Source organism: Citrus sinensis, chromosome 1 (genome assembly GCF_022201045.2).
Source record: "Citrus sinensis cultivar Valencia sweet orange chromosome 1, DVS_A1.0, whole genome shotgun sequence".
NCBI lineage: Eukaryota > Viridiplantae > Streptophyta > Magnoliopsida > Sapindales > Rutaceae > Citrus > Citrus sinensis.
The window spans coordinates 22,291,180-22,303,308 of record NC_068556.1 but is presented as its reverse complement, the minus strand read 5'-3'; the positions used below and the strand labels follow the sequence as shown (position 1 = coordinate 22,303,308).

At 38.5% G+C, this 12,129-nt stretch overlaps 1 protein-coding gene across 1 annotated transcript; it reads right to left on the bottom strand.

Moving 5' to 3' along the window:
* Positions 1 to 818: 818 nt before the first annotated feature.
* LOC127903727 (uncharacterized) lies at positions 819 to 4,214 on the bottom strand. The gene is made up of 4 exons (XM_052444386.1): positions 3,120 to 4,214; positions 1,735 to 3,077; positions 1,540 to 1,639; positions 819 to 1,448 (listed from the first exon to the last, which is right to left on the bottom strand). Exons 1-4 carry the CDS (start codon positions 4,212 to 4,214, stop codon positions 819 to 821), a joined length of 3,168 nt encoding a protein of 1,055 aa, XP_052300346.1.
* Between the last annotated feature and the right edge of the window lie 7,915 nt (positions 4,215 to 12,129).

The following is a 12,129-nucleotide window of genomic DNA, read 5'->3' as shown; positions in this document are numbered from 1 at the left end:
GTAAAACATAGTTCCTCATTAGAGTGTACTTAAAGTTCCGAAATGCAGCTCCGATGGCTTGTAGTACTTGCTTCCTACTTCGAGGATGAACCACGAAGTACACCTTCAAGTTTCATTATGAAAATGTGAGATTTTTCCAGCCACAATAAAACTAGAGTAATCGTCTAAAGGAAATTATTTTATACCTTAACAGATTCCCATAGACGCTCCTTCGTATCATCTGGAACTCTACGCCAATCGTTGTAGAGGATTGGAATTGATGTACGAGCCAAAACACCAATATACGTAGCCAGCTCAATGGCTTCTTCACCAACTGGAACACCAAGGCTGTTGTATTTAACCACAAACCTTCCACTTCTTTTCCTCTTTTTGTTTTGTTCTGACCCAACAGTGCCACCTCTGCTTCGCTTACTGCTGCTCTCAGGTTCATCCTCGTTCCCATCTCCAAACTCATCAAGATCAGGGACATGATCGGCCAGGGGCGTTTCAGGATCATATCCTTCGCGGATAAGTGCCTCATGGTACTCTGATTCCTCACCAACAAATCCATCATTTTGTTCATCTAAAAACTCATCGAAATGGGCATCAGATTGCTCAGGTGAAGAACTCTCAGGGACATTTTTTCCCTTGTCCATGATGAATATCACAACTGCAGAACAAAATCAAATGATGAGAATACACTACCATATAAAAACTGTCAAAAAATATAAAATAAAATAATAATAGATACCATAAATACTTCTTGTATTAACCTTAACATATATCATTTTGAGAAGGACTCAACAAACAGCTCATGCAAACAAACACAGAAACGATATTCAAGGTCCAATCCAAATTCCCTCTTTGTTGTCTCGTGCGTACATTTCAGAATCATCGTCAATAGAGTTTATGTTATCAGCACTTGGAAATTCAGTAGTCAACGAAGGGTATTCCACTGCATCTTCGCTTCTTTGTGTGGGTTTACCTCTTCTAGGCATTTGGCATACAACTGACCACTTCTTATCAAGCTGATCAGGTACATAAAAAACTTGGTTGGCTTGAGAAACTAAAATAAATGGATCAGATTTATGACCCATTCGTTGCAAGTCTACCAAAGTAAATCCGAGTCTATCCTTCATAACACCACCTCTGGTATGTACCCAGTCACACTTCATTATTGGAATTCTAAAGATAACATAATCTAGATCCCAAATCTCTCTAATCACTCCATAGTATGTGATGTTAGAAGTGACAGGATTTTTATCTTTTGAACTTGCGACTGAAATTGTTTGTGCAACCAATGACACTTCACTATTTTGAGTAACTCTATTTAAGTCTCGATCTCTTGTAACAAAGTGAAAACCATTTATGTCATATCCAGGATGTTGGAAAACATAAGGACGAGGCCCTTGGGATAACCAACGGATTGTTTGAGTAACAACGTCACCGTTCTCTATCAACATATTTACCTATTATTAATCAATAGGAATATAATGTTAAACAAGCACAAATCGAAACAGAAAGGAAAAAAGAAATTAATTAAACTAATGTTATCAAAACCTTATCTGTTAGCCAATCTGCAAATGTTCGGTTGTGTTCATCTTGCAACCACTTCTCATTTTTTCGTGGATGGCAAAGTTGTAACCAATCCTCATGCTCTCTAAAAATTAGTTAAAAAGACAAAATTTTCAGGTTCCTAAACTACCAAAACCTGACAAATATAAAGCTAAAATAACACAAGTTAGATAACATCACCTTATATAAGGCTGAACTTCCTCAGTGTTATGCAAAACATACAAGTGTGCTTGATCTAATGAAGTTCGATCAACTTCCACCATTTGTCCACCACTCATGGGCTTGTCAATTTCTAAATTCTGCACATGTCCAGGTGGAACCCCAATTGTGGGCATGTTTTCCAAGTATTCTGCACAAAATTCTAATGCTTCCTTGGCAATATAACTCTCCGCTATGCAACCCTCAGGACAGTTACGGTTTCGAACATAGCCTTTTAGAGTTTTCATGTATCGCTCAAAAGGATACATCCATCGAAAATATACGGGACCACATTGTCTAACTTCACTCACTAAGTGAATAGTAAGATGAACCATTATGTCAAAAAAAGAAGGGGGAAAACATTTTTCAAGCAAGCACAAAGTCTCTACGATGTTTTTCTCCAATTCATCTAGCATTGTCACGTCAATCACAGTCCCACACAACGAATTAAAGAAGAAACAAAACCTAATGATAGCTTCTTTGACATGTTTGGGCAGCACACACCTTACGGCAATTGGCAAAAGTTGTTGCATAAGAACATGACAGTCATGAGACTTAAGACCCTGGAGTTTAAAGTCCTTTTTTGAAACAAGATTCCTAATATTTGAAGAGTATCCAGTAGGAACCTTGATACTTTTCAAAGCTGCACAGAATCTTGCTTTTTCCTCCTTAGTTAAGGTGTGGCAAGCAGGAGGAAGCCATGTACGATTGTTGTTTCCTTTAACTTGTGGTGCTAAGGTGGGCCTAATTTTCATTTCCAAGAGATCCATCCTCGACTTCAGTCCATCTTTGGACTTTCCAGGAATATGTAGCAGTGTACCGTAGATGTTCTCACACACATTCTTTTCAATGTGCATAACATCTAATTGATGCCGTACAAGCAAGTGCTTCCAATACTCTAAATTATAAAATATAGATTTCTTCTTCCACCACGCGAGATCATTATTGTTCGCACTTTTACGCTTTTTACTGTTGCTTTTCCCCCATCTATTATCAATAGAGTCGACCAACTGGAAAATTTCCTCCCCGTTTAACAATTTTGGAGGGGTTTCATCACACACACTATTGTCAAAGGCTTTTGCTTGGAACCGAAATTTATGACCATAAGGAAGCCAAAGCCGATGCCCAATGTATACATTTTTTCCACTGTGTTTAAGTCTACATTTTGGTGTTTCTACACCACAATATGGGCAGGCATAATATCCTTTAACAGTACATCCTGCTAAATTTCCGTATGCCGGGAAGTCATTTATTGTCCATAGTAATACAGCCCGCAAATTAAAGTACTCATTTTTGTAGGCATCATATGCCTCCACCCCAACATCCTATAAAGTTTGCAAATCCTCAATAAGAGGTTGCAAATACACATCAATATCTAAACCCGGTTGTTGAGGACCAGAAATCAAGAGGGACAACATCATGAATTTTCGTTTCATGCACAACCATGGTGGAAGATTATAAGTAATAAGAATTATTGGCCAGCAGCTATATGTACTACTAAGAGAGCTATGTGGATTGATTCCATCAGCTGATAGAGCTAGGCGAAGGTTTCTAGGATCGGATGCAAAGATCGGCCATTTCTCATCTACTAACTTCCAAGATGGTGAGTCAGCCGGATGTCGGAGTTTACCATCAACCATCCTCTCATTTGCATGCCAAGTCAAGTCCCTAGCAGTTTCGGATGACTGAAACATGCGCTTAAACCTAGGTATATGAGGAAAATACCATAAAGTTTTTGCAGGAACCCCTTTCCTATATTGGTCTACAGTACCATCCTTTTTCTTCCATCTACATAACCCACAAGTAGGACATTCCAAAAGACCTTCATACTCTTTTCTGTAGAGTATGCAATCGTTTGGGCAAGCATGAATTTTAACATATTCTAAGCCCAAAGCTGACATTGTCTTTTTGGCCTCATACATAGAGGTTGGAATTTCATTATTTTTAGGGAAAGCATCTGCTAAAACACTCAACAATGCAGAAACGCTACTGTCAGACCACCCAAATCTACCCTTCACATTGAACAATTTCACTAAAAAGGATAACTTAGTAAATTTTGTGCATCCTAGGTACAAGGGTTTCTCAGCCTGTTCTAGCAACTCTTTGAATGCCTTAGGGTCCCCACAACAACCCTTATAAGCATCATTAACCATTTCTAACTCATTACCATTGTCAAACTCTATATTTTGTTGCTGAAAATGGTTTTCTCTTTGAGGAGAAGAACTCTTACGAATCTCTTCCCCGTGCCAAAACCAATTGTCGTATTTCACATCAAAACCATGCATATATAAATGATCTTTTACAGTTGTAGGTGTTTCAAATGATAAATTCCCACAATCAACGCATGGACACCTAATGACGCTACTCCCTGCAGCATTTTTTATAGCAAAATTTATAAATTTCTGGACACCCTCTTCATATTCTGTCGACAGTCGATTACATTGAATCCAAGATTTATCCATTTCAGGCTTAATAATTAATGTTCCTGACATATACATAAAACAAAGAAAGAATGTACATACTTAGAATATTTGTCTAATGTTATAACACCATGTGAACTAAACAAATTTTAAAATTACAAATATAGCAAACAAGAAAGCTGATAAACTGAATTTCATACTTTTCAAAAGTTCACTCTCCTACTATACTATAAATATAATAAATAAGACAGACCCCACAACAAACACATTACATAGTATCATAATTATAAATTTAAAGATATGTAAATTTTAAGCAAGTGTATAACAACTTCAATCTACGTCAAATAATAGAGGATAAGAAATGGAACTTACCAAATTAAACACAACAATCTACTGTTATATCCAATTCCAGGTACAAATCCAGCAACAATATTGATTACTGAAATATATTTTGAATGATCAGTTGATAAAATTCCAAAACTTGGATTCAAGAGGGCTAAAAAGGTACCAATAAATTACATTAATCATATGAGTAAACCTAAGAAGAAATAATAAACTACAACTTCAAATAATATACATCAGTAGAACAAAAATGAAAGCAAACACAAAGAAAAGCTTCAAGTACCTTAATACAATGCCTTCAACAAATCAAGAACATCGAACTGTCACGTTTATGCAGCAATCACAACTATTTATATTTGACACGCAAATGTTACGACTCAAGACAACAACAGTAACAATAATACCACCAGATGCAAAATAGCTACAACACCACATGCATAGGTAGATGACAATGAGATGTGAGAATCCCTCAATTTTACATAACAGAATCAGTTACTAAAAGTCCCTCCTCAGGCTTTGTTATAGACATTTCAGGCCAATATCACCATCTTCATACACAAACACTCATTTAACTTAACAAAGCTTCAATATCAGAAATAGCTAGAAAAAAAATTCACACACAAACACATGAATATAATTCAGAATTACCTAGAATAAAAAAAAATTAACAGCATTATGCAATGCACGATTACAACTCAAAACAGAACTCAAAATTAACAACATTATATCTTCCTGGGAAATTATTTAGTAAATTGATTACCGAAATATATGCAATATATGCAATACATGCAAATACATTTCAATTTTTTACAAATTATTTACTACTTTACATAAAAGTTCAATAAATAGTCAAAATTAAATACATGCAAATGCAGCAATGACTCACCAGTGGGCGTGAAGCTTCAATTCACCGTTAAGCCTAGGGTTTCAACTTCGGCAACAACGATTTGGGTCTTCTTTCACGGTAAGCGATTGGGTTTCTTTCAGTCAATAAAAGTACCCTGGATGTTGTTCTCATTCCAATTTGGGTTTCGATTAGCACTGACTTCGTCCCAGCAAAGAGAGATGATTCAGTGAAACAACCAGAATGATTTTGAAACTATGGGTGTTTGGGTGTCGTTAGTTTGCTATGGCTGGCCTTTGAGGGTTTGCTCCAAGTGTGCTAATCGATTTTGAGATTCCACAATAACGCTTGCAAATTTTCTGAACACTTAGAAAAAAATTTCCCTCTTTTCTCACAAAAATGTTTCCCCCCTTAACAAAACGTAACGTTTTATTAATTGTTTTTTTGTTATTTACGTCTGTTATCCTCAAACTTGCGAAACATACAACTGAGACGACATCGTTTCACTTCTATTTTAGTAATATAATATTTTTAAAAATTAAGTCAAACCCGCGCAATTAAAGTCAACATAAAAAATCAGTCTTTCATTCTTGATAGTCAAATAATTTATCACTAGTCTATCATAATTTCTTGATATATGATATTTATATCACCAATATATCATAATTTCTTGATAAACGATATTTCTATCACAAATATGTCATAAGTGTATGACAGAAAATAAATCTATCACGATTCTATTGTTGTAGGCCTCCAGACCAAAGACTGTCACACAGAGGACTGTCATAGTAGATACTTTTTCTTGTAGTGACAGTAGTTCGGATTCATAACTGCATCAAAAAAGGTGGGTGAGCATTCTCGTCAATTAAAATGGAGACTGAGGAATTAATTCGAAGATGCAAGTCAATATCTTTAGAGGAAGCAGAAGAAAATAATTTCTCTTTCAAAGGAAAAATTAAAGAAAAGGGAATACAAGTAGCTGCGGGCTGCTTAATTGGAAAAGTTCTGCAAACAAGAGGAGTAAACACAGAGGGGTTGAGAATTACTCTAACTCAAGTGTGGCAAACAAAAAAAGAAGTAAAGATTGAAAATATGGGGGATAACATTTTCATTTTTAAGTTTGGGGATGAAGTAGACAAAAGGAGAATTATTGCAGGGGGACCGTGGCATTTTAATCAAGCACTGATTGTGCTCAAAGAACCAGAAGGAATCGGAGAAATCACAGCCCAACTCTTCACACATACATCGTTTTGGGCACAAATAAAAAATGTCCCGATTATGTGCATGGATGAAGAAATTTATAAGGGAATTGGAGAGCTCATCGGAAGAGTTGAAGAAGTGGCTACGGACAGAACAGGGGATGTCATAGGGCAGGCTATACGGTTGAGAATCTCGGTTGACATCACCAAGCCCCTAAAGAAAATCTTGTTCATTGAAACAGAAGAAAAGAAAAAAATCCCAGTTGCAATAGAGTATGAAAAGCTTCCAGACTTTTGCTATTGTTGTGGATGTCTAGGACATTCATATAAAGAATGCACCAAATACAAAGGGCAACCAACAAAAGAGCTTGACTATGGACCATGGCTGAAGGCACTGACGTGGGGAGAAAAAATGAAACAAAACAGGACAAGGGAACAATAGAGCACAAGAATGAGCAGGGGAGATGAGATGAAAAGCCAGGATCACAGTCAAAAGTCCATGACAAGGGAGCAGCACCCCCAGAAGCTGATGAATGATCTAAGAAGTTTGGACCAAGGCCCAGCTGAACCGAACCAGGGCAAACTGAACCAGAAAGCACACAATGGAAGTGACAACATAGATGGGGAAGGTGCAGAGCATTTAATGAAGAAGGGGGATAAATCGAGGACTGAAAAAAGTAGCAGCCAAAGATCAGGAAAGACAGCTGGGTGCAGGGATCAAAAATTGGAAGCGGGAAAAATAGGAGAAGCAGAAAACGAGGGAAATCAAAAAAGAGAGGGAAATGTGAACAAAAATTGTGACAGTGGGGTGGGCCAAGAATCGGGCTCAGATGCAATGGAAATGGAGGAAGTTGATAATGGGCCGGGGAAAATCCAAGTGAAACAAAAGAGGAAAAAATGGAAGCATCAAGCAAGGCAGTTGGAAAAGAAAAAAGGAGAAGCATCTAAATCAATTCTAGCAAAGAGACAAAGTTGTGAAATGGGCTGGCTGAGTCCGCAACCAAAGAAAAGCAAAACACTCAGCCCAAACAAGCAAACAACTACAGAGCACATCTACAATTCTCCCCAAGCGAAAATCAAACTAAGGTGGGAAGCTCACAACATGAATGACACGGAAATTTCACCCTCAATCAATGAGGAATCAACGGCGGAGGCTGGGAGCCAGCCTCGCCGACAACCATGAAGCTCATCAGTTGGAATGTTCGGGGAATGAGGAAGGACCGGACATTCCGAGAAATCAAAACGATCCTCCGTGAGCATAAACCAGAAATTATGTTTTTTTGTGAAACAAAATTGATGGGGCAGCTCATGAAAAGAAGAGCAGCTGAGCTAAATTTCCAAAATTGCTTCGCAATAAGTAGTAATGGCAAGGGAGGGGGGTTGGCAATGATGTGGAAGGAGGGAATAGAAATGGAGATTAAATCGTACAGCAAGCACCATATAGATGCCGTAGTGCAAAATAACGAGGGGAGTTCTTGGAGGTGTACAGGGATTTACGGCAACCCAAAATCAGAAGAGAGAAAGCACACGTGGGAGCTAATTAGAAGGCTATCAGGTCTGTCATCTATACCTTGGATTTGCTTTGGAGATTTTAATGAAATTCTGCACTTGAGGGAAAAAATTGGAGGAAATGTTAGGAACGTAGGATTAATCACAGCCTTTAGAGAAGCAATTAACGATAGTGGCCTGACCGACTTAGGCTACAAAGGGTACCCCTTTACTTGGTGTAATAGGAGATTCGGGCCACATATTATTGAAGAAAGGTTAGATAGAGCTTTTTGCTGTAAAAATTAGGGTGGAGTGTTTCAAGAATTGCCTGTCAAACACATTGAAACATGGAGCTCAGACCATTACCCTATTATTATGGAAGTAGTGGAAAGGGGGAGCAGAGACAGATACGAGAAAAAAACTTTCCCAAGAATGCACTATGAAGACATGTGGAGCCCGTACGAAAAATGCCAAGAGATTGTGAAAAGAGAGTGGTGTGAGCAAAGCATATGGGAGGGTGCAGATGCCGTAGAGGTTTTTAAAAAAGCCACAAAGAAATCCATGGCTGATATGAAATTGTGGAGCTCAACTGAATTTGGGGGGAGAGAAAAAAAGGTTAAGCAACTAATAAAGGAGCTGAAGAGCTTGAAAAGAAACTATGACCATTATGTGAATGGAGACAGAATCAGGGGGCTGGAAAATCAGATTGACAATTTGTTAGCTGATGATGAAGTGTATTGGAAGCAGAGGTCTAGAGCCGACTGGCTTTTGGCGGGAGATAAAAATACAAAATATTTTCATGCCAAAGCTTCAGCGAGAAAACAAAAGAATAAAATTCGAGGAGTTTTGGATGAAGACGGAAACTGGACTGAAGAAGCTGAGGAGATTGAGAGCAGATTTTGTGATCATTTTGCAAACTTATTCACTACAATAGGTCCTTCAAGACAGCAAAGGGAAGCAGCTGTGGAAAGTGTACCAAAGAGAGTCACAGCAGAGATGAACGAGGAGTTGACCAGACCATTCACAAAGGAGGAAATTAAAGAAGCTCTTTTCCAAATGTGCCCAACGAAAGCTCCAGGACCGGATGGCCTCCCTGCGGGTTTTTTTCAAAAGCACTGGAAATTCGTCGGAGAAGGAGTAACAGCTATATGTCTGCAAATTCTAAATGCTCGAGGTAATCTCGCTCCACTAAACCATACGTACATTGCTCTTATCCCAAAAATAAAAAAGCCGAGAGATGTAGCTGACTATAGACCTATTAGCTTGTGCAATGTCATTTATAGAATCATAGCAAAGTGCATAGCTAATAGGTTAAAGCAAATTCTGCATGATGTAATATCCCCAAATCAAAGTGCTTTCATTCCAAATAGACTCATCACAGACAACATTATAATAGGATATGAATGCCTTCACAAAATTAGAATGAACAAGAGAAAGAAAAATGGGCTAGTTGCAATGAAGTTAGATATAAGCAAAGCCTATGATAGGGTGGAGTGGAATTTTTTAGAGCAAATCATGTATAAACTAGGGTTCGAAAAAACCTGGATTGACTTGATTATGAATTGTATCTCTACCTTATCTTTCTCTGTTCTGATCAATGGGGCACCTAAAGGTTTGGTGAAGCCAGAGAGGGGGTTACGGCAAGGCTGCCCTTTATCCCCATACTTGTTTATTATGTGTGCAGAAGCATTTTCCAGTATGCTGATTCAAGCGGAAAAAAAGAAGCAATTCCAGGGGTTAAAGTTCAACAAAGAGCTCTTCATCAATCATTTGTTGTTTGCGGACGACAGTCTAATATTTAGTAGAGCTGCAGTGGAAGATTGCAAAAAGCTGAAGCAGATTTTTGATTGTTATGCTGCTGCTTCTGGTCAAATTTTCAGCTGTGAAAAGTCATCCATGTTGTTTAGTGGAAACGTTTCAGCTGGGCAAAGAAATGAAATAAAAGACATCTTTCAGCTAAAGGTGGTTTCGAAACATGAAAAGTATTTGGGGTTGCCATCCATGGTCGGAAGAAAGAAAGTCAGCCTTTTCAAGGAAATAAAGTTGAGAATCTTAAGCAAAATCTCGGGATGGCAAAGCAAATTTTTCTCAAGCGGAGGAAGGGAGGTTCTAATAAAAGCAGTGGCCCAGGCTGTTCCAGCCTATGCAATGAGTGTGTTTAGACTTCCTTCAACTTTATGTGATGATATACAACGAGCAGTTGCTGGTTTTTGGTGGGGAGCAAAAAAGGATCGGAAAAGTATCCACTGGACAAAGTGGGAGAGTCTTTGTCACGCAAAGGGTAGGGGAGGGCTTGGATTTAGAGACTTTGCATGCTTTAATCAAGCCCTGATAGCCAAGCAAAGCTGGAGAATAATCCAAAACCCTGAATCTTTGCTGACGAAAATTCTGCAGGCAAGATACTTCAAGAGCTGTGAATTCTTACAAGCCAAGTTGGGATCAAAACCATCCTTCATTTGGAGGAGCATACTTTGGGGGAGACAAATAATCCAAAAAGGAATGAGATGGAGAATTGGATCAAGGGACTCGGTTCAGGTATACAAGAGCCAATGGATACCAAGACCACAAAATTTTAAACCTATAGCTCCGGCAACTCTAAGTGAGGATGCCAATGTAGCAGGCTTGATAGATGCCAATCATCAGTTGAAAGAAACACTCATTCATCAGCATTTCAGCAAAGAAGATGCTGAAAAAATTCTAAAAATCCAGCTCCCAATCAGCCCCCAACCAGACCAAATCTTATGGCATTATGATAAAAAAGGCCAGTATTCGGTTAAGAGCGGATACCAGATAGCTAGGAAGATCAAGAACTCTGAAGAATCATCTTGCTCTGAAAATAGCAGTGGGCAATGGAATGTGATTTGGGCAATGGAGCTGCCGGAGAAAATAAAAATTTTTATGTGGAGGGCTGTAAAAAATCTGCTCCCAACAGCAGAAAATCTATGGAAAAGGAGAGTGGTGCAGGATCCAATATGTTCGAGGTGTAAAATGAAGGCTGAGAGTATCGTCCATGCACTATGGGAATGTAAACCAGCAAGGCAGATGTGGAAGCTAACTCCCTATTATGCAGAAATGAAGGTGCTTATAAACCAGGATTTGTTATCTATGATGAAGGAAATAGAAAAAAGAAGAAGCAAAGAGGAGTTGCGGAGGATAGTTGCGTTGTGCTGGGCAGCATGGTATTCAAGAAACGGGTCTATCTTTGAAAATACAGAGCAAGATCCTCATATCACAGTAGCCAAAGCTGATGCCACAGTTGAGGCTTATGCAAGAGTAAAAATGGGGAAGATTTTAGCAGCAGCAAGCAACACACCAGAAAAGAGATTAAGCTGGTTGCCTCCTCCGCAAGGTTTTTTTAAAGCAAATGTCGATGCGGCCATAAATGAAGAGAAAAGGGAAGCAGGTCTGGGAGTGGTGGTCAGAGATAGCAATGGAGAAGTGATAGCTGCAGCTGTCAACCGAACATCCTTCTATGGGAATGTAGCTCAAGCTGAAGCAGCAGCAGTAAACATTGGGATCCAGACTGCAATGGAAGCTGATTTGCTTCCTCTAATTGTCGAGACGGATTGCAAAGAAGTCTTGGATTTAGTCCTCCATAAGCAGAGCAGCAGAACGGAAATATTCTGGAATATAGCTGAAATTCAAAAAAAGATGAGCTCACTTAACAGCAGGGCAAAAATTCAACATATCTCTAGAGACTGTAATGCAATTGCTCATGCACTTGCTAAGATAGCCTTAGGTAGTGACAGATCTTGTGTTTGGAAGGGATCTTTCCCTCCTCAAATCATGTGCTTGTTTTCAAAGCTTTGTTAATGAAAGTAAATCTTTCTATCAAAAAAAAAAAAAAAAGGAAGGTATATGCTAGGCTCAGTGGCATTCAAAGGTGAATGCAAAAGCTCAGATATTACTTTGCGGATTGATGCAAAAGCTCAGAACGTGGACGATGGATTCAATACATAAAGATTATTCGATCGGCAAAACTAAAATGGATTAATTATTGTAATATCAAAAGAACCTGAAGTTTGGAACAAATTACTTTTGACTCTGTCAACATGTTAGAGACTTTATTTTATTAAAATATCTA

Excerpts from the sequence above, each read along its gene's own strand:
- LOC127903727 (XM_052444386.1), bottom strand. The coding sequence starts at position 4,214 with ATGGATAAATCTTGGATTCAATGTAATCGACTGTCGACAGAATATGAA. Across the intron at positions 3,078-3,119 it reads AACCGGGTTTAGATATTGAT|GATGTTGGGGTGGAGGCATA; the intron begins GTGTATTTGCAA and ends CAAACTTTATAG. Across the intron at positions 1,640-1,734 it reads GAAGTTCAGCCTTATATAAG|AGAGCATGAGGATTGGTTAC; the intron begins GTGATGTTATCT and ends ACTAATTTTTAG.